The sequence below is a fragment of the Pseudopipra pipra genome, chromosome 1, assembly GCF_036250125.1.
Source record: "Pseudopipra pipra isolate bDixPip1 chromosome 1, bDixPip1.hap1, whole genome shotgun sequence".
Lineage (NCBI taxonomy): Eukaryota > Metazoa > Chordata > Aves > Passeriformes > Pipridae > Pseudopipra > Pseudopipra pipra.
This window is the reverse complement of record NC_087549.1, coordinates 4,564,004-4,587,987: the sequence shown is the minus strand read 5'-3', so window position 1 is coordinate 4,587,987 and position 23,984 is coordinate 4,564,004. Positions and strand designations below refer to the sequence as shown.

Genomic DNA, 23,984 nt, shown 5'->3' with positions numbered 1-23,984 from the left:
ATAAGTCTTCATTCCTTGATCACCTCCCAGACTTTACATTTTCCTATTCTGGTTTGATTTGAGCTCTTCTGTAGGAAGTTTCCCATGGGAGGTTTCAGTAGAGGCTTGGACAAACATCACAAACCATCGCTGAATTACTCTGGTAGCTCAGAGACACTTAAATAATTTCCAATCACTTCAGACAGCAGATCTGAACTTGCAGCAGATTTCTTTGTTACCACTCTCAGAACAAATAACCTTTTTTCCTGGACTACATTTCATCCATTTCATTTATGGTACTTTGGTTTTGGAGATTCTTGCAAGATTATAAGAAATACAGAGGGATATTTTGTGACCAAGACCTGTAGTGACAGGATGAGGGCCAAGGGTTCAAACTAAAGATGGTAGGTTTAGACTGGACTTAAGGAAAAAAACTCTTTACAACGAGGGTGGTGAGACAGTTGAACAGGTTGTCCAGAAAATCTGTGGATATCTTGTGTTTGGAATTGTTCCAGGTCAGACTGGATGGGGCTTTAAGCAATATAATCTAGAGTCTTAGATGTCCCTGCCCAGGCAGGGCTTTGGACTAGATGATCTTTGAAGATCCCTTCCAACCCAAACGATTCTGTGATTCTGTGCAGTAGCCTCATCTCCTTTTAGAGAGATGCTGTTGGTAATCTTTTAGCCATCAGAATATTTTAGCAGTTTATTCCTCCTCTGATCTCCTTTTCTTTTGTCTATCTATTTTTAAAGCAAAAATCAGTAATGATTCACACTGGTGAGTCCTAGACCAATACTCAGACTTCTCCACGAGCATTCATTACCTCCTTTTCCCTCCTGCCTCTTCTCACTCCTTCCTTAGAAGTGCTGGACCTGCAGTTTCAGCTGCCAGTTCTTTCAGAAATCTGATATGAAGTAACCACTGCCCTCCCCCCAACCTCTCTCAAGCTGTCTGTCCTCACATAAGAGGTTTTGTTAATTCATTGTCACTTTAGGGGGCTCTCTTTATTCTTAGCATCTTTCCTTTGAAATCACTACCGATTATGTCTAAAACCTTTTCTCTACAAGTTTTTTTTCTTTCAGTTTTGAGTAACCAAGGCTTCGGTAGGAATTAGAAACAACACCAGACTCCAAACATATCACAAAATAGTGTATTTTGACATGCAAGACCATTATCCGTGTGCCAGATGCCCCAGTTTCATCAAATTACTCCATTTTTCCTATGTACTACCCCAGTCCTTCAACACTTCCCAGGAACTGAAGCATGTTGCTTGTTTGACATTGCCAAAATATCCTCCAAAACAGCCTGCACACAAGCTGTTAAGATATGAAAGTGTTCCCACCTCTCTTGGATCTTAAAAATAAAAACGAAAAACCTGAGGATTCTTCTAAATGGATGAGAAAGGTCGTTTACCTTATAAAATCCATCTACCACCAGACTGTTTCTCAATTTCAGTCTTCCTATGAATCATATTGTGATTTTCTACCTCACAGACAGCTTACTCTTGAGATTTTTTGGCTAACACTCCTGGTACCATCTTTCTAACTATGACAATGGTCAGACTACTGTAATTCTAAAATAGAAATAATTAAAGAATATTTTAGCTTGATGAATGAACACAATAAAACTCATCATTTTTCTCAAGGGCAGACCTTTATATATCCTGCTGATCTCTTTGTATCTCCAAGCTTGTATCTGTATAATATAAATGGTCCTCTCTAGGGCCTAGGAAGGGTCTGTTTATTAAAAGAGAAAGTAAAACTACTTTCTTACAGTTCCCCATTAAAACTAGTCTTTGAATAAACATCCCAGATAGCCTTGGAATTCCAGGAATGAGAGAACAGCAATACTGTAGGACTGCCCTGACTAAAGGAAATGTTCATGTGTGCAGAGATCTGGCTCATGTTAACTAAGTCCATGGGGACAACAAGCTATCAGGGTGTCAAGCTGGCATCCAAAGCACAGGTTTGGAGGTGTATAATTTCCTCTCCTACTCACTGAAAGATGTTTTAACTTATTTTCCTCTGTATTCAGGATGCTGCTGCAATCTGTAAGGGTTAATCACAGAAATTGTGGTCTAAGGTCAGGCTGGAAAATGCAAAATAAAATGAGTGTGTAGTTCAGTCATTACTTTTAAGATCAGTAACCTGTGAAAATTGATTCTGATTTGGTGCTCTCCAAAACATGCAATAAATTATTAAGAAAACTTATTTTTAAAGTTATGCTTCCATAAGATGTTTTGTGAAACTTAAATGGACCAAACTTCCAAACAAGCTGTCAAGAACCATATGTTCATAAAACACTTCGAAATACTTTTACATTCGCCTCTCCTGTTGATTCCAGCTGCCTTTGAGGGACAATTTAAAACCACCATCACTTTTGAGGTTTTTAGTTCTAAGTACAATATGCCAACATGATGTAGGTGGACACACCCTTTACTGTGAACCCACAATAAGATGTGTAGCATTCTCTACCCATAAGTAAATAATCAAGACTTTGGCTACTGACCATCACTTTTCTTATTTATGATCTGAGCAGAATTCAGCAGCAGTGATTTTAGTTCTCCTTGTAATCACATACTAGGAAATAAAACACACTGCATTGTGAAAAGGCATCCATGATTTATTTAAACATTATAAACTGTCTTGAAATTCATAATTATATGAAGAAAGAAGGGAAGAATTAATGAAATGAGTGAATTAAATAAAAGAATGAATGAAAGCAAAAAGCTGTTTCTGGACTTCTTCCATGGTGAAGCTTGACAAATGCAAGTTTCTTGGAACATTATTGTTAGTAATACTAGAGTTCATGTATAATCATTGATTTTCAGTTACTCACTTTCTATAGAGAAAGAAAAGCATTTGGTTGATATATTAAAACCTCCAGCACTTTTCAGTGTCTACAGTTCTAAATTCCTAAACCAAATTTCTCTAATAAATCTTCACTCTTCATATGAGGATCATCAGGAAAACATGTCTATGCCTTGTGGTTGCAGGCAGTGAAGGAAGCAATGTTTGTTTTGCTTTATGAAGGAGAATTTACAATAAGTTTCCCTTGTGAAATTTGCTTATAGCATTCAAAGTGTCAGGAACCTCTCGCTTCAGAGGAACTTCTCATCTGAATGTAGGAATATCCCAAGTCTGGCCTGTTCCAGGTTCAATCAACAGTCTTATTTCAAGCTCAGCCTATAAAGTTTTGTTCATGATTTTGTACCTGTGATAATTTTGCTGTGAAAAGCAGAAGAGCACCATCAAACTGATAAGTGTTGGCTCCCAGAATTCTGCTTCCTTGCAAAACTTAGGGACATAAATCAAATAAAGATTGAAAAATCATTGCACAGGCGGCAACTACAAACACCTCCATCTGATCCTTTTCAAATCAAGCCACGGAGCTCGCACGACACACGCCTCTGAAGAGTCTTGGTTCTCCTCGTTAAACTTTGCAGGCTGTGTTTCCTTGATTTGATCATATTAATATATTCACCTTAAAACCACAGCTGTGCCTGCATTTGGTTTGTTGCCCAGCAGTAAAGAGAAAATATGTCATAAATTTTAGAGAACATTGAACTTGGTGGTGTTCAGCAAGATTATGTTTTTCAATTACATGTGATTTACTAACCTGCCTAACAGACAACTTCATTTTACAGAGATGTCTTAAATCTTAAATTCAATTTTAACAACACATTAGGAACTCTCACTCTAGCCTTTGATATATTTCCTAGGTTTTGATTCCTCATGTCTTAAATACTTTTCCCTTCCCCAGTCATTTAATTATATGAAATCAAAACAAAATTGTTCACTACAAGTCACTTTTTCCCCCTCTATCTGACAACTTTCAGAGGTAACTTCTTACCCTCAGAGCAAAATTTCAATGTCACCAACTTTTATTTCTACTCTTTGCCTTGTATTTAATGAAAAAAGGACAGGATTGTCAAATTTACATGAAAAATTATTTCAATATGCTTTTGTAGTTTTAGAGATGTAATATTAACTATTATATGAATTAAATATGCCAAATTTAAAAGGAATTTTGAAGTCCAGTTTCTACAAATTTGAATAAGAGCCAGTCATTTTTTTAATCAAAACCATGTTAAATATTCATTCATGCTTCACTGTGAGCACTTATAACAAAGTAAACCCTTCAGTGTAGCCATCAATATGGCAAAATCCTTGAATAATCATGGAAAAATTTTTATTGCATAAAACTAAGCCAAATTTTTAGCCAATATATGCAAAGACTGTACCACAATAATGGCTAATAGTAAAGAGTTCACACTAAAATACAAGTTATTGTTAACATAAAAATAAAACTCAAAGCAAAGCCAGGTTGTGTCTACAAACAGTGTGATGACTGAAAAAAAAAAATCTGGCTGATACTACAGTATTACAGTATTTTTAAAATACCTTATCAGTGACAGCTGTCCAAAATATTGGACAGGGCAGGATGACAAAAGAAAATCTGCAGACTGTTCCCTTACTAATTTTATATTTTTATATATTATTTTATTTATTTATATATAATTATATATATGTCTATATAATATTTTTATATAATAGTTCTCTCGAAGTAGAAATATTAACAGTCAAAGAATAAGATCACTTGCATACACTGATCTCATTAGTGGTACTCAGATCACTACCCTGAAAAGAGCTGATTCTTACAAGGCAGTTAAAGGTCAATCACTTCAAAATATCAAGGGAAAAAAACAAAGGGAAAACAACAGTCACATTACATTGTAGATCATTTGAAACTCATATTTTTCTATGCCTGTAAGAGTTGAAAAGGAAACATATTCCGGCACCAAAAGAGAATTTAAACTCCAAAACACAGTTATGTCACATTGTCTAAATACGTGTGTACACACATACCCTTGGTTGTCCAGGGTTGTCCATTCCAACAACTCCTTATTACTCCCACCTACCAAACTAATAATAACAATCTTTTAATTCCTTCTCCATCCCACACATTAATGAAACCAAAATCATACATTGCCATATTGCCATGGCGTAGAGTCTGGAGGTACAGTAGTAGCTTTCCCCAGGAGGACTACAGGTAGGGCTACAACACTAGCAAAGGTTGAACTGCTGAATATTCAAAATTATGCTTAATTTAAAGAAGCTAAAATTTCTCCATCGCCTTTAATTTTCAATTTTTGCTTTTGTTTTCAAGTAAAATCAGGCACTTAATCGAAATGTCCTTTTCAATAATCACCACAGTGAGCTACAGCTTCTACATACTTTGTATGTTATACAAAATAATGTTCAATAGCAACTTAAGATCAAGAAAAATTAGACTAAAAAGTTAAGTAAACTTCTGCAACACTGAACTGTCCATAAGGAAACATGATATATAAGTTGTGGCAAACCAAGTATTTGATAACCCACAGGACGTCCCTTTCCCTGCTTCATTTAATGTAGAAAATCAACACGTATGACACCATCAGTCTGTGCTTCAATAGATTTTGCAGTTATGAGGCAGAGTTTCAGATGAAAATTGAAGTACTTGGGACTCTTTAATAGAATTAATCAACAGCCTAAGAAATAACAAGCTCCACAGGCAACCAGGTTTTATCGGAAAGCAGTGCTATGTTCATGTTTGTTGGCTAGTTCATCAAAGAATGTCCCCATTCAGGCAGGAGTGTCAGGTACAATCCTATGATTCAAAAAGCCTCTTTTACCAAGAAAATAGTGGAATTTGGCATAAAACAAAAAGAAGAAAACCAAGTATATAGGGAAAGAAGAAAAACACGTTTTTCATCCCTAAGGCAATGTCCCATTCGGAATTGCCAAAGGAAAGTTTTCAGACACAGAGCCCAGGGTACAAACACGTCCATGGTTGATGCCACTCTGCAGACCTAAGAACTGACCTCTCTGAGCTCTCAACACACACCTGCCACAAACCACTGCTTTACTGCTGAGGACCAGGGCAGTCATGGCCAAATCCAGTAGGTAATATGAGCGAATGCTACCAAATCCTTGAATCCTCTGAAGAACTGAGGCTAGATAAGTGTGATTTCAGAGACAGCTGATTATGGTTAAAGATCAACATACTTACAGCAAACAACTTTAGACAATTTTTAATCTTCTCCTCTATAAACAAAGCACTCACAGGTTTTAATATATGAGTTGAGGATAGTCCCCATGGTTGAAAAAAACCCAGGCACTTCAAGGGGCACACAAATACTGGAGTTTGGGGTCATTTTAGTTTTAGTAGTAACACATAGGGCCCCCTGGTGGTCTAGTGGTTAGGATGCGGCGCTCTCACCGCCATAGCCCGGGTTCAATTCCCGGTCAGGGAACTCCCCCGGGCAGATGGAGCTCGTCAGCCCTGTAAGGCCATCCATCTAAGAGAAGGTCACTCTAAACAAACCTACATCCTGAGGACCTCGCTGCCACCATCTGAGCTTCGCTCGGCCCCGGCAGATGAACCTCAGGATTAAAGAGTGGGCTCAGTTCAGCACACACTGTGTCTCACCTAAAAAATCCACTGCGCAGGCTCGAAGGGTAAAGACCTTTCCCAAATCTTCGTTCATGAAGACTGGCCATGATGATGGAGTAACACATACAAAAGTGATGGATCACTGTTCCTTAAAATTGATCCTTTCTAGGTCATCAAAGTATGAAAATACGGAGCATAGAGTTAAATTTACTTTAAAAGTAAAAGCTTTGGAAACAATTTCTGATGACCTGAGGACTTTCTCTGATACTTGTAACTGACATAGAATTGTTGGGGATGAAACATTCCATGTTCCAAAGCCTCTTAACAAGGCTTGCTGAGTACCTCAGAGAGTAGTCACATCATTATGATTCTTCCAAGTTAAATTAATTCAATTTTTCATTGTCGGAACATCATTCTAAATACAAAATTAAGATAAATAGTTCTTCCACATTACCCAGAGTAACAACTTTTTCTGCACCTAAAAAGTTAGTAATGCAAATGTCTAGATCATAACAAAACACATAACACAAAGTACATTACCATTTCACTAAAAAAAATGTAGAGAAATTGTTTTAAAACCACACAGGTTTTAAGCACACTGCCAGGCAAATGCAAAATTTACGTATCAGCCACCTCTCATACATGACAACTAGGACTGCAAATTACAGGAAAAAGTGCACGGTCAGGTTTCATATTTACTATCACTGAACAGTGGCACTTAAAATAAAATAGATACCAATTCTACGTTTATCTTCAGCTAAGTAAAATATCTAAAGGAAAGTAAAATTCCTATCAAATTCTCCTGTATCATAGATTGTCAGTAAATGAAAACATTATCATTCTCGTGCTGCTAAAAATTACAAGCCAGTACATCCTCTAAAAAGATCATCAATTGATTTTGACACTACTCACCCCACTGGAGAGGAGCCAACTGTAGATGCTCCAGGACCAACTGATTAAGAACTCCTTCCACACTTGCTTCCCCTTCACGCTTCAAGGAAGGGTAAATTGGAATTAAGGAAAATTTTGTTTCAGAAAGAAAAAGGGCATGTAATATGTATAACTTTTACTATTGGAAACCAAAACTGTAAGCAAGAGATTCTTTAAAGGTTAATGTTGCATATGGTTAACTAACCCATGAACTGACCAACAATAAAAATGACAGCAGTTGATAACTTCAGAATATAGGTATTTAATTCCATGCAGGAGTGTTAAAGCAAAGGTAAAATACACCTGAACCATAATAAAACACAAGGGTAAAAGAGTCTGGAAGCCGTAAAAATGCAAAACCTGTAAGTTTGTGGAGCAGGATGAGAATTCAAGATGATAAATTAGGAACAATCTGAAAACAAAAAGGTTAAAATTGAATAGGGCAACATAAAACAGAACAAATGTCTGCTAGGACAGCATTTAATGCTGGCTTGGTGCCAGTTCTGTGGCGGTACAGGGATGTCGGACAATGCAGTGACAGTGTCATTACTGAGGGCAAACATACCAGGACCACACAGGCACATAACCTGAAAGCTTTCCTTTCTGCCCTGCATGAGCTCAGAAACAAGCTCAGACTGAAATGAGAAAAAATTAGAAAATTGTTGTTCCTCTAAGGACAGTGGAGCACTGAAATAAAATGTTGGGAAAAGAAGAATCTCCTTCAAAAGGGTTTCAAAACAGGTTACACAACAAACACTAAATAAAAGCACAGGCAATATCCAATGTAGCACAGAGACAGGATTATCCATTTAAACCAATTAACAGTAATTTCATGTGATGTGTCAATCACAGCAATATGCATTTGTAACAGGAAGAGAACTGGATTTCTTGGTTCTAATTCCCTGGATTCAGGAAGGCACTGAACTCAAAGGGCTTTGAAGCACTTTGATGCAGGTGTCAGCACCATCTCGTATTCAGCCAAGGCTGCACTCCCTGGCTTTGGTGTGATTTTGTACCATGAGAAGCCCCTCTCCTGGTGAGGGTGAGAAGAAGAAGTGGAGGTGGAGCAAGGATGGCTCCTTCATGGATGCACATGAGCTTCTAGTCTGTGTTCTTACACCAGAACTGTACTTACATTAGCAAAACCTGCATCATCTTCACAGCTCAGCTCATGATTGCACAAAATGGGAGCATCATACAGAAAGATATTCAAGGGAGAGGCAGGTTCCCCTTGGAGCCTTGAAAACACTCCTTTTCCAACTTCACAATCTTCAAATGAAACACCCATAGGTGGAGTCCCACCACAATTAAAGGACAAGCTCCCAGCAAGATTCATCAAGATTTACATCAACGACTCCAAAAGCCTGTAACCACGCTCATCAAAAATACAGCAAAACATGAAAGAATATCTGAGCTTTTATTAACAGCTTCTAAATGTGACCAGCCATTTTTCTGCAAAACTCTGGAAAGAGAGGAACATCATCTGACTGCTAGAGTATGTACTCATCTATGTCATTTAAAAGAAAATTAACAAGTACTGCAGATAACTAATTTCTATCGCAGGACATTATTTCACAGGCTCTACATAAGATTTAAAAGAAAAGTCTTGAAACCTCAGAACAAAAATAGATCTATCCATTAGTGATTGAGACTCAAGAGCTCAAGGAGATGACAGAAGAGGAAAATCAATACACTGTACAAGATTCTTGCCATTATTTTTCAAAATATTCTCATTATGCCCTGAAAAGTGTCATAAATAGCACTTCTTTTTTTCCCTAAAAAGACCACAAATAAAGAATTCACAAACCCCTAAGAGTCTAAAAAGCTGTAAACACCATTAAAAAAACACCATTTTCTATATGGAAAAATGAAGGCAGCAGAATATCACCTTAGAAGAACATTGCTGCTGAAAAATAAGACTCAGAACACGAACATAACTGAGTAATTTCCATAAAACAAACTAGAGGACAGAGAATACATAATTTGGATTACTTCACAGAAACAGCAGATAAATAATTCTGTTATCACATCTTTAATGTAAGGAACATAAGTTAGAGAAAACACTAATAAAAAGGCAGTATTTAAAAGACGCTTTAAAAACACTGGCTGCCATTAACTGTAACATTAAACTAACTTCATTGTAATTTACTTACAACTGACTCACAGTGGGGCCTGGAATATTACTGATTTTTACTCCTTAAAGCTCCGTGGAAAGCTTTAGGTCTCAGATACCACTCTAGAATTACTACAAAACAGGTGATTCTCCATACTTTATCATTGGTAAGTGCAGTCAAAGCAGATCCAGGTATTCACATGTACAACATTCACTCCGGAAGGTAAAACCAGAGGAGGTCAGGCCACATCTGGAGTGCTGTGTCAGTTCTGGGCTCCTCAGCACCAAAGAGACATGGAGCTCCTGGAGCAGCTCCAGTGAAGGCTATGAAGATGATGAAGGGACTGGAGCATCTCTCTGATGAGGAAAGGCTGAGGGACCTGGGGCTGTTCGGCCTCAAGAAGAGACACTGAGAGGGGAACTCACCCATGTCTGTCAGTGTCTGCAGGGAGGAGGCAGAGGATGGACCAGGCTCTGTTCGAAGGTGTCCAGCAATGGGAAAAGAAGCCACGGGCAGAAACTGATAATCAGGAAGCTCCTGAACATGAGAAGAACTTCCTTCCTGTGCAGTGACCCAGCACTGGAACACATTGCCCAGAGAGGGTGTGGAGCCTCCCTCATTGGAGATATTCCAGAACTGTCCAGACACAATCCTGTGCCATGTGCTCTGGGATGACTCTGCCTGAGCAGAGGGGTTGGACCAGAAGACCCACTGAGGTCCCTTCCAACCTGAGCATTCTGTGGCTCTGTGATTCTGTAGGGCTGGTTAGACCACACACATATTCAGGAAATAAACTGCATTTGTCTAATGAGATCATTGAATGAAACAGCATAAGGGAATTTGGTGGCAAAGGAGAGAAAGGCAAGGTTGAGATGCAATCAAAGAAGTTGACTTGTTAAAACAAATTATGTGTTCACATGGACCTACAGGGGGATCTGGAATTCTGTACCACAGATCTTCGTCTCCTGACTATATTATCAGACAATTACATAAAATTGCTCATTATATGAGAAACACAAAACTGAACATTGCAACAAATTCATTACCTTGAAGATGAAAAGCAACCAAAATATGCAGTAAGAAAATGTCAAAGGAACAAGAGACAAAAGCTTAACTCAAGAGTTTGTGTATTTTCTAAGATAACTCTGTAGAAGTCAATGAAAGCAAAGCAGTTGGAACAGGGGTTGCCAATATACCCTTTCATTCTTAGCTCAAAGTCAAAGCTGATAAAAGACACAAGTGTAAGATCCAGGATTTAAAATTCAATGAAAAAGTCTGTACAGATAAACAGAAGCACAGGCTGCCAAGCCTAAGTTTGACCTTGCAGGATCTCTCTACTTAACTAAACCTCCACACATTTTGCTGAAATCTCACTGTGATCACAAACCTGTTCTTCTGTAGCAGTCAGATTGTTGACCCTGGCCTCATTTCCTACTGTCAGATCTTTGTTATTAACAACACATGCATCAGCCAGGACTGAAACAATTGACATCCAGTTTTCAGTGCAATTGTTCATATTTAACAGTCAAATAGGCCTCAGAGCCAGAGAACACACAATCACCAGATGCTGTTTTAAAAAGAAATAAAATTGAAAACCTAATTTTTCACAGTCGACACCCTTGCTTCATGGTTCTGTAGCAACAGACTGAATATGATATAAACTGCTTCATATCAAAAACCTAAACAACAGTCAAATGAACTAGTTATTTCCCCATGGAAAACTTTGGTCTTTTATACTCTCTGGATTGTCTAATGTGTAGCTGGGTGTCCACAATTAGAACACAGCATGTTATCTAAAACCTCCTGCTTAAAAAGACAACACATTTAAAAAAATGGTTTATATCTGGAAGTTATTCATGTTTTTTCTCCCTACAGCGTTCCATATTTTGCATCTTAAAAAAATTTATTTTCAATATATATGTCCTTTGCAAATAAATCCAGGTGGAAGAATGCACATAATGATAAAAAAATTAGCAAATGTTCATAAAAAGGAATTACACTAATGAAAATAAATTTACATTATTAACGATCACAATTTACTTACAGCAGTAGCCCTAATCATATTTTAAGCTTTCCGTTTGATTATCATTGTGGTACTTTATTATTAAAACTAATTATATACAGTTATTTAGGGTCTTAAATGATAGTTACTTTTCTGCAAACAACTGGTGTTGCTAAGAAGCTGCATGGAGATGTAAGGAAACCTTCATTGATGTACAGAAGTTTCACGACACATAATATTCTCATAACCAAAGATTCATAATTATGATCAAGATGAAGTCATCAAAAACAGAACAGACACAGAAAAATGAATTTCAATAACAGCAAATTAGTGATTTGCTGTCAAGCAAATGAGATGGCTCAAGGTTCTGTCTGAGAGATACTAATTTCAAAACCCTGACTGGCTACTTAGATGATGAAATACAAAAACATTCATAATTTTTATGTATTTGGAAAAGATGTCAGCGTTCCAAAAGCTAACAAATGAGTGGAACTTATGAAGATTATTTAGATGAAATTCAATGAAGAAAAGTCCCAAGTATCACCCCAGAAAGAATCAACAATCTATAAACTGATATTTGGGAATTCAGCCAGTTATGTTGAACTACGTGCAATAAAAAAAAATCAATCAGACATGAGACAGTTGCAAAAGTATTAAAGAACAGTTCTCAGAGCAAAACATATCTGAAACCTGGAAAGCTTTTATTCTGTGAGAAACCTCACCTGCAGTATTGCTTCCACATTCGGACCTCACATATTGAGAAAAATAGAGCTGTACTGCAGAACAACATCAGCAATACGACTGCAAGAAAATGTGTTTTGAAAGAAATTTTAGGCAATTAGGTTTAAATATAGAAAAGAAAAAACTGAGGAGGGGGCACACAATACAATTTTAAAAATGTAAGGAAACACTGCAAATAGGACAGGCTTCCTATACATCACAGATATTAAGGCTGAAGTAAGAAAAAAAAAAAGTCTACCGATTAGAAAAGTTAAAAATGGAGCATGATATCCAAGGTGGCACTGGAAGTCTCATTTTTTTAAAGGCTGTTAGGGCCAGGTTTAGAATATTTTCAATAAAATGATCCCAAAATGTTATAGTCTCATTTCACTGAAATAGCAATTCCCTCACAGTACATTAGAAAATTTCTTGGCTGCAACAGAACCTGTGGAGAGCAGGAGACAGGGGAAGGAAAAGGAGTTTAGTTTTCAACAGTCATTCACTGACCCAGCCCTCTGCCTGGCTGCACAAATCACAGAATAATTTATATTGAAAGGCAATTCCAGAGTCACCGTCCAACCCCGTGCTCAAAGCATGGAAAATACTGAAATTGCATCAGGTTGTTCAAGGCCTTCAGAGTTTTTTAACATCTTCCAAGACACCAATTTTACAGCACTTTTGGACAACGTGTTCCAGTATTTGAGCACCCTCACTGTGGAAAGGAATTTTCCTAGTATCTAACTGGAATTTACCTGGCTGCAGTTTGCTACAGTCACCTCAGGATAGGCCTTGCTTGAAGACTCAGATGAATTTTGTTGACTGCTGTAACTCTCAGGCTTTGAGGTTGCTCCTTGAGGCCCATCAATTCTCCTGGGACCAGGGCAGCCTCCTGTGCAATTCTGCCCTCCAGTTTGCCAAGGTCTCCTCTACTAAAGTCCAGGATCATTATCCCGCTACTTGCCCTCCTCACTTCCCTCAGGATATGGAACTCCATCATCTCAGGACAACTGTAGCCAAGGCTGCCATCAAACTTCACCTCTCCAATTGGATCTTCCTTATTTTCAAGCAGCAGATCCCACACAGCACATACCAAGTCAAGCCATCCAGCACCTGTACACTAAAAATGTCCATAAAGTACTCCAGAAATAATCTAACCTGCAATTGGAAGACTTCTTCCAGTTCATCCAGCACTGCTTCTTGTTTGGGTGGTCAGTAACAAATGCACACCACCTCACTCTGCTGGATGACTGCCCTTGAAGCAAAAGCTTTCAACTGGCCATCCCTCCTGCTCTAACAATTCCCTGTGCACTCCGATTTCTCCTCCTCATGCTTTTGCAAGCTCAGCTGTAAGCATCTGACATGAGCCTTCATTCACACCTCGGGGTGGATTCGGTGATTTTAAGTAATCTAAACATATCACCTTCCCATGTTTCCCCTTCTTGCCCTGCTCTACAGACTTTGAGGTCCATCCTGCAAGATACCAAGTTCCTTGCAGTTCATTAAGCAGCAGCAAGAGTTATGACAAACTAAAACAGACATAAAACAAGCATAAATAACTTCTTGATGCTATTCCTAGCAGAACCTTTCTGTTCTTCCTATGAAGAATCTGTTCCACCATCTGAACATTGATAAATCTGTTTACTCCTCTAAAAATGAGGATCACCTGCATGTGACCTAATTCTCTGAAATAATTATGAACATGTTTCCATTTCTTAAGTCAAAATGTAAACTGCACAAATCAATTAAATACTCTGAAGAGTAATAATCTGTGGTGGGTCTAAACAGAGAGCGTGTAAAGTCCACAAAGAGAAGTTTACTCTGCCCATCATCTTGCACACGGGGAACATGATATTTCTTAATGCAAGACTTTGAAGAATTCAGGTATAAAGTAACAACAAAAAGATGAAAATCTTGGAGAACTCAACGAGGGAAACAGCATTCTAGAAACTTCAAAGGCCACTTAGTACAGATGCCTTGATCCATGAGTTGGAATGCACAGAAGGTCCCTGAAGAAAATAAAAATTTTGCTGAAAAATATTCAGAAAATAAGAAAAGCATAGTCACCTTAATAGTACATGTGCTCTGTCTATTCCAATTCTGTGCTAAAGCAAACCCCAGTTGTTAAACTGATACCAGATGCCACCCCACAATGCTAAAAAACAAGACAGCATACTCTTAATTTAAGTGATCTCAATACAACTGTATGCTCAAAGATACTCTAAATTACATTATTTCAGATTTTTTCTACATTGAAAGAGCATGGCAGTAAGGGTTCTCATAAGAAAGGCTATCTTCCTAATAATTTTCATTCTGTAAAAAACGTACAAAGGTTGAATTGAATGATATGCTGTGTTGTCTTTACCTTCTGCCTTTAGCCCTCCAAAAGTACATGAAAATCGATCAAGTTCTGCGATACTTTCATAAATGAAGTATTGAAAATCTCATCAATTGAAACCCTTAATATTTCAATGGATAAAGTCATGGAAAATAGATTTTCCATGCTGGAAAATTCTTCTGGTGCTGAAATCCTCTTCCTTTGTGAGCTATTTTTGGTCCACACAGGAATTCCTTATAACTGAACTTCTCACTGCAGTCTACGTAATCCATGCACTTCAAATTTGAACCCGTTGTTTATTTGACAGTTTCATGTGGTATCAACCAATAAAGCAAGAACTTAAGGAACTGCAAGCTAAAAAATACAGCCTTTCTCTTGTAAACAACTTAAGATTACTTACAACAAAACATCTGAACTGTGTTCTCTCAAACATACATCCATTTGGTCACGCACATGGTTAGCAGAGAAAAGTTACCTGAGTTCAAAATAGTTCAAAGATGATGGAATAAAAAAGAGATCATTTGGTCTTACTATTCAAAGGACTTTTGCAAAAATACCTTTTCCAGTAGGAAATATAAGCAACTCTATCCCTTTGTATCCCTTTGTATTTTTCCAAATACTTTTCCTCTCTTAGCTGCACTTAGGCCGACTACTGAAGGAAAAGGCTTATGCAGCTAAACTATTCATCCATTTCTCTGCCTGTCTGTGCATCAGTATGTCTGAAATAAACTCCTCTGGCCAGTGTCAAATTACTCTGGTGGAAGAAAAAAGTCTCAGAAAACAAGTTTCTTAAACTTAGCAGAAGTGAGAGAAGAATTTTTTTGGTGCACATCTCAATGTTGCTGCAAGAAATAAAAAGGATGAAGCCAGGGGAGGTTCAAGCTGAACATCAGGAGGAATTTCTTCATTGAAAGGTGGTCAAGCATTGGAAGGGGCAGCCCAGTGAAGTGGTGGAGTCACCAACCCTGGAGGTGTTCAAGAAATGACTCAACGTGGCACTCAGCGCTGTGGTTTAGTTGACATGGCAGTATTAGGTCAAAGTTTGGACTTGATGATCATGGAGGTCTTTTCCAACATTAACAATTCCATGATTCTGTGAGAAAGACTGACCCTAGCCAGGACTGGCAACGTGGAACAGAACATACATATTTCTTCGAGGATTTTAAGCACATCTAAAATTTCTTGCCTTTCATTAATTAGAATAGTTTTAGTTTCTGGAACAGAGAGAAGGACCATTGTAAGTATCAAAAACACAGAAACTAAATGCTTGCACTCATTTAGCACACAAAATCCATGCATTGTTCTGTTGGTTTACTGAGGTACTGACTTACATGTCAGCCACAGCAGTTTGGGGATCAAAACTGGGCTTAAATACATAACACAGGATGGATGTAAACAGTGTTGCCCAGCAACAGAAATGAGTGAGGATGTATTTTTACACCTTGACAAAATGATTACAACTATGCACTCAATTCCAGCGTAAGAATTCATCTATGCTACCATGGAATATTTATATCTTTCCATAACACAGACATTTTCTAAGTGAGTTCTGGTTAAATATTGACATTTTTGCATAAATGGAACTCTCTCTGAAATCTTGCTTAGGGAATCTGGAACGAACCAGGTACTAGGACTCTTATTTATGCCTCAGACCTTGCCTTTAACAAATCCTGTGCAGGTAACTTAATAATCACAGGATAGTTAAGGTTGGAAGGGACCACTGGATGTCATCTGGTCCAACTCTCCTGCTCAGGGAGGGTCCCCAGAGCACGTTAGTCAGGATTGTGCCCAGACAGCCCTTGAACATCTCCTGGGAAGGAGACTCCCCAGCCTCTCTGGGAAACCTGTTTCAGTGCTCAGTCACACACACAGTAAAGATGTTTTTCCTCGTAATAGTTAGTAATGAAATATCATTTCAGATCACTAGATAAAAGTATAATTAAAATTATAAACAAATAAAGCATGATTTGATTGCCACTCTTCTCTCATCTCCTGCCACCCACTATCATGTGAATTTGAGTATGATCTGAGTGAAAAATATAAATCCCCTGGAAGGTGCTGAGTATCATCACATGGCATGGGGGGCTGTGGGCTGTACAGAATGTTTCCCTGAAGAAAATCATGAGAAAGTGTATTTTTGACAAGCCAAGCACAAGAATTTTTATAGAAATCATGAAATTTATGGCAACACCCTTGGTTTATTTTAACTCTAAACCAAATGCAATTTCTTATTAATAATCATAAGGCAATATTTTAGTGCATTTAGAATGACTAACTCATCTCACAGGTCCTGCCTAAGCCTTAAAAGGCTACACAAGATTAGATATATTACTAAATCTGTAAAGAGGACTTGGAAATAAATTATTCTAATATGTTCTGATTTACTCAAATTCAATTAAATATATGCAAACTCTCTAAATCCAGCTTCATATGTTTCTTCATGATTCAGTTACTTGGTGTGTGGGAGAATAGAAAAATTTGACCCTATAAATCTATTACTCCTCAATCCTAACTATACTTCCTCGGTTCCCTAAAAGTTGGGAAAAACACACAGTATTTATGACAGGCTCAATGACTCAGAAAAAGCCATTACAGGATGACCCAAGTATCACCTAAATAATATACAGCACAATTAACCTTAAGCAGTCTATAATTATGATAAGCTTCATAGTTCTAATTACTTTTCTTTTCAGCAACACTGCTATGAAGTGAGTTGAATTATAAAATAAAATGTGTCATAGGGCATCTATTTATATATTTTTAAAGCAAGTATTTATGAAAGGATATAATTTTCCAGCAAATATCCAGCTTGCTGTTAATCTCCAGACCTTTTGCTTGTTGCCTTTCTTCTTCCAGCTGCTTCGCATTCGCCAACTGTGTCCCATCAGTAGGGGATTCTGGGAAGCTCTCAAAACTGAACTTGTCAACTTGGATAGCCATACTGTAGCAAAGGAAAAGAAGGACAAAAAAACAACATAATTTTCACTGTAACAATTTTTACAGGCATTATTTCTGCAGAAACTGCAGAGCACTGTCTATTTGTTTCAGTGGCACCTACTCTGTATATTAATGACATATAAGCCATATGATATATGCTACTGAAGTCTAAGCCTATTGATGATGGCCAGATGTTTTACAAATCATCAATCAACATCTGAATGCACTTGTGAGGGATGCACAAGACATGCATTTGGCAGTTGCAACCATCTGACCTTCTGCAGAGGTTCACCACCCACCTCCACTCTTGTGTGTAAAAGCTCCTGGTGTGCTCAAGACTTGCTGGAAAAGCAACAAGACTGCACCAAATGCTGATGAATATACTATTTATAGTCATTTATTAATATCAACCCATAAGAAAGGGAACCAAAATCTTATATATGAAAGTGTCTCCTGAAGTGAACTGTACCACACTTAGAAATTCACTGATTTTACAAGTAACTCCCTGAATTTTCCTTACAAAACTCAGGAAGGAAAGACAAAATAAGCACAGTACTAGGGTCTGAATGTGGCCCTTGATTTCTTTTTAAAAGGATACTTCCATCTTGCTTAGAGTATCTTCATGAATTACAGACAGTATTAATTTTAATATCACAGTACAATTCATTGGTAGCAAATGGTTAAATAATTGCTTTATTAAATGTACAGTAAGGCACAAAAGCTAATTAAATTAAATATAGTACTCTATAATGCATACTAAATACTTATATGTTAAATTAGAATCACTAATCTAATTTAAAAGGGAATTTAGACCAGCTCACATCACATGAAATGTGGTTATAGCAGATCTAATATACTGTGCTGCCAAAACAGCTTTAATTTCCTGAATCGTCTGAAATAGAAAAATAATTAAGGAAGAATTAAAATATATTGCTCTTGAGATGACTTTGCACTTAAGGAAAAGAGAAGAGAGAGCAACAGCTCTGAAAACCATTCATGAGGAAAGGCAACTACAAACTAAGAGGGGGTCTGGGAAGGGCATTTCACCAAAACACAGCATTACTATTATCCTTTTATCTATTTCTACTTCTAAAGAGAGAAACATATTCTATAACTGCTGCCAAAAGGGAAACACCAGTAACAAAGGTCAAGAAGAAAGAGCTTTGAAGTCTCCCCAGACCAGAAGAGATTTTCTATAATTACCATTAATTTAAGAGAATCTTGACCCTAAAAGAAACTGGTAAAGATAGACGGTAATTACAAGCTCAAGGAATAATCTAGAGTCTGTGAAGTTTACTGAGGGAAGATGAATTCAAATAGGCCTATCAAGACTGAGCAAAAAATGACACCTGAGGATAAGCTTCTAACATTCCAAGACTACCTTCTTGGAAGGTGTAGCAGTTTGAGCCACATTAGAAATCTAAAATCCAACTTCCACGCTTCCCCCACCCCTTCTCAACAATTCATCCTAACACCGGAGAGAAACTTTCAGGCCAGAGGCTTCTGTAGGGGAAGGGGGAAGTATATACATTTATTTACACAAATAAATACCATACAAACTAAAGGCAACTATATATATATATATTACATTACTATCAGTCAGTCCTTTCAAGCCCCTCCTTTAACTTTAGTCCAGGAGCAGCCTTTAAGGCTGATATGTAACACAGTCTGCCGTGGGAGTGTTCTGGGCTCCTGAACACTCCCTCCTCACCAAGTCCAGCAGTTGTTTGTTGTAGTCTCTCCTCCTCATGAAGCCCGAGAAGATAGCTTTGAGTCCTTGCTCTCCTGCTGCTGGTGATCTCTCCCTCTCGGTGTCCCAGCTCGGTTCGTAGGCTGCTGCAGTGTAGCTTATCAAGCGTACGCGTCCTGGAATCTTCATTCCTCTAAGTCAGTTTTTGGCTGCCTCCGGTCAGCTTCGACAGGCAACTCCCGAGCTTCTCTTGGTTCGTCTCCAATTTTGCCTGGGACTCCTCTCCCGAGCGCCGGGCCTACCTCCACGGCCCAGTCTCCTGGCTCAGCTCCAACTCTGAGCCCTTCCTCCACTCACAGTGGAGGGAAAGAAAAGCCCCCCTCTACAGCTTCACTGCAGAAAAGGGGGGGGGAAAGAAGGCCTAGCCTCCTCTGTCTTACCTCAGGGGCTGTGAATCTCTTCCTTCACAGCTCACACTCCAAATGCTGACTCTAACTCTAGCCAAAGGCTGAGCTGGGGGGTCGCAGGGCTCCCCTCTCCCCCCTGGAGGGGAAGAGAGGGAGCCCAGCCACCCCCTGGCCTTGTCCACCTACACGCAGCAGACACCAACAGCAAAACAACCAAGACTGCACTGCCAACCATTTCCGGTGCTGAGATATATGATTTTGAGCAGAAGTGAACAACATGAGTGGCGACTGGCTCTCCAGGGAACACTGTCCTGGCACCAAATCACCTCTGAGCCCCTCGAACTCTCAAGGGGGCCCAATTTCAAACTATGACAGAAGGGAAGCTGTCCCTGCCCATGGCAGGATGTTTGGAAGTAGATGATCTTTAAGGATCTTCCAACCGAAACTATTCCATGATTCTATGACTAAAAAGTACAAAGCACTGAGGCAAAGGTCTCTCTAAGTTACCCCTTCTGCACACTTCACCTTTGGTGATCTTCACATCCAAAAGGCAGAGGAATTAATCTATTCCTCTCTTAAGGGAGGGTTCTGTTTTGGCTATTTTTATTATAGCAAGAGATCAGCAGAAGTTCTTCATTTGCCTGCACAGTCCATCAAGTGCTGGGCATATTAAAAAGCTAAACGTGAGATGCAAAAGTGGATCACAATAACTGCCAGAATCAAGCCAGAAATAAAGAATGTAATGAAAAACACCCAGATAATACAATCCGAAAACTGGATTCTGAAAAAATATCAGGCCTGAAACTATGACTAACAACATCAATTCTTACTGCCACTGAAGTATGATTTGATTCAGCAAATGCAGGCTGGGTTTCCTGGATTTGGCACGGGCAATGCATGTGGAAGGCACAACTGGAACATCACAAAATCATTTTAGTCTTTGTTTCCGAGATCACTTTATCACTCTGTGGTACGTGAGCAGATGCAAACCCAGTACTTCATTTCTGTTATATACACAAAACTGCTTAAATTCTCACAGAAATACAGGTAGTTCCTACAGTCATATTTTAACAAATTGTCTTAGTTTCTGGACGGTCAAAAACATTTAGAATCCATATCCCAAGGGACCTGGAAAACAGTTCCCATCTAATTATTGTGTTCCACTTTTCTACGTGATTAATACTTTAGAAAAATATTCCTAACAATATTTAATATGTAACTGCAGGCATTCAGGCTGCATTTCTCTGTCAAAGGATTGTTACTGGCAATATGGTAATTTTTTTTCCTGGAAATTAAATAGGAATATAAGCACTTTTTACCTCAATAGTGCACAGTAAATGCACGTCAACTTCAGGAATACAGCATAGATTACTCTTACCAATGGTTCATTGTGCACCTCTGTTTGAAGTAACTTTATTCAGCTCTAGGTTATGGAAAACTTCAGTAAACAGGACTCTTTGTACTCAGAACCTCTACTAAGTTCTCAAATCTTCTAACCATGCTTTTATTTATACTGTGTAAACTGTATTTAGCACCGTGACACCTCATGTCACATGAGAAGCTATGAAAAACACCCCCAACAACATACTTGTTAGCTAGAAAGCAAGGAGTTGGAGTAAAAGACAAGTACAGAGAGAAAAATATCACACAAAACAGTACTATGAACACAGCTCTAGGTAGAATATATGAAGGCAATAAACAGAGATAAAATATAATGTTTCAAGACTATAGATCCACTCAAAGAAAAGCACAACAAAATTAATCCTGGCTCTTTTTCTGAAACACATCTCCCTTTTATCATCAGTATTCTGCTTTCTCTTGTGCTAAAAATATTCATATCAAGTTTTGTGTCTGCATTTTTTATCAGTGATGTTGCTTCGGTAAGTATTCCTCGGCCTATGGAATGTGTAGTAAACTGGAAGGCTTTGCACAAAAATCAAAACAAAAAATAAATACCACAACCTAAATCAATCACTCATCCTTAAAACTGTACCCCTACTCAAACACAGCTTCTTCGCTTTGTTTTTAATGTGAAGATTTCTCCCATCTCCAAAGACACATTTCACCAGTGAGGTGTTAACAAATGGGCAAACAATTCCCAAAAAATAGCTGACTGAAGGAGAAAATGGATAAGTTGGACATTGGGTTACAATCACCAATGAAAAAATGGATTTTTTGAAACTTTTTAATTGGTCACATGGACTAAAGCTAAAAGAAGCAGAAGGCAAGGAAAGGCAACCTCCTGAACATCACCCAACTTTGTCACTGGGCTGTGCCTCAGAAAAATGACACTAAAATGTATTTTAGCCATAAAAGTCGTCCTGTGCTTTTGTCTTCTGCAGTTACCTTACAACCTGTTTCTTGTCAAGAGTTCTCTGCACTTCTTTTGTCCCCAAATTTGTCCTTGTTTGTTGTGAGTTACAAGAATCTATGGAATCTATATCGAAAGAGGTAAAAATAGACAATTCAGTTTGAAACAAGCATTGGTTTTATTGCAAACAGACAAGATAACGATGGCTCATGTTGTGCAAGGGCACCTGTACCTTGCCCTTCACAGTAATTACATATCAGAGAAAGCAGAAAAGATCTTAAAACTCAAAAGTTTAAACATATACTCACTCCAGGAAAAGGAACTAAATTCTATTTTAACTTCTTTGCTTCATGGGGAGCTACCCAAATTTCTTACTAGATGAGTTTTCAATAAATCATGAGATATTTGTATAAAAACATTGCATTATGCAAAAAAAAAAAAAAAATTAAATATCCAATCCTGCAAATGCAAAACAGGTTTTGTTTCTCTCTGGCCAACCTTGCCTGTGCAGGAGGAGGGATAAAGTAACAACAGTTTTCATGAATAATGAAACAATCGTGTTTTGAAACTACTGGGTTTTGTCACGAAACGAGCGCACGCCGCTGTGACAGCTCCTCAGACAACTGAGCATCCTTACAGGGATGCAAATTACTCAAATACAAATTAAGTGAATGAAGAGGAAAAGGTCAGCTCCTCGGCAAGGCTGATGATACGTCTGCACAGTATCATCCCACGTCATCTGTCAGGATGACTTATGGGGGGAAAATATGACAAACCTCCTGATGGTGCCGCCGACACCTCAATGACAGTTGTCTGAAGTCCCATTAAAGCAGCAGTGCAGAACTACTAAAGGCACCAGACAGCCCATTTCACCACTTCCCACAAAATGAGTTTCAGCTTTACTGGAAATCTTACTCTGTCCTGACAACAAAATGAAAAGCAGAAAGGCCTTCGGATGGAGAAAAAGAACTTCCTTCAAATGGCATCACAACTCCCGAGCCAGTGCCTTGCACATCCCTCTTTCCTAAAGCAGTGCCAGTTAAAATCCAGCATCACTGACAGTTTGACAGAAGTGGCAACTGGCAGACAGAATTAATAGGTGATAATTCAGTGAGGGAGTATTGCTGGGAGTGCTGTAAACTCCTGCCCTTGTTCCTGGCAGGACAGCAGGCAGGTCCCAGGCATATCCCATCCAGTGACGCAGCTCAGCTCTTTTCATGTCCTCATCTCTTAGAAGAGGATGAATCTATGAAGTGAAATTAATTATGTGATACTCTCCAAACAAAACAAGGTTAAAAGCAGGCATGGTATTAAAAGAAAAGCAACATAACTAGATTTTGTCTTTCATTAAGTGAATAAAACACTGCTGCTTAGCTTGGAAGAATAAAATATAGAGATATTCCTTATTCAATTATCCTTAGGAAGAAACAATATAACAGGAACCCAAAAACTCTTCCTCATGGCTAACTACCTATTTAAATACTATCATCCATGGATGAGTTTGCAAGCTGCTTCCATAATGAAGCTGAGAGGAGGCAGTTGGACACTTTATTCAATATTATGTTTCCTGTTCTTTTTATCTTATATAAAGTAGACAGAAGGGACACTGAGCCTGACCATGGTACTACTACTTATGCAAAATGCTGAATGTATGAAAAGGATAGTGAGTGATTTTAAATTCAGGGAAAGCCTGAAGTGAGGATAATATTCTTGAGGAAAAATAAATGCACAAAGGCAACTTTACTTTAAAAACTTTGCCCAATTCCATTGTGCAATCTCAGTAATAATGTTTTTATAACACTGTGTTTCAGGTGCACATTAATTCCATCCTAAATACAAGCCCTCCAGCTGATATAAAACTGGAAGTGATACCCCAGTATATAACACTTTATAGGCAAAGAGGGGCCTCAAGAATCAAATCTCTGGTGAGATGAATACGTACGTATCATTAGCTGAAAATAAGAATGTAAAGTAATGCAAATTAACGTATTCCTTGTGTTTACATCTAATTATTTCACAGTTTGAGAAGTACAATCTATATTTCACTCACTACAATAAAATACAACTGTAAAATTCAGCAGCTCAAGCGATCCATAAGTAACAATCTCTCCTCCTGGCCT

General features: G+C 38.2%; 1 protein-coding gene across 5 annotated transcripts in view; it reads right to left on the bottom strand.

Moving 5' to 3' along the window:
* Positions 1-23,984, bottom strand: part of TRAPPC9 (trafficking protein particle complex subunit 9) — a 461,153-nt gene that overhangs the window by 237,674 nt on the left and 199,495 nt on the right. For all 5 annotated transcript variants that reach the window (XM_064644108.1, XM_064644094.1, XM_064644118.1 and 2 more), the window contains 2 exons: positions 17,307-17,460; positions 7,331-7,421 (listed from right to left, as the gene is read on the bottom strand). In XM_064644108.1, the coding sequence (XP_064500178.1) occupies positions 7,331-7,421; positions 17,307-17,460 (245 nt within the window). The remainder of the gene's footprint in view (positions 1-7,330; positions 7,422-17,306; positions 17,461-23,984) is intronic.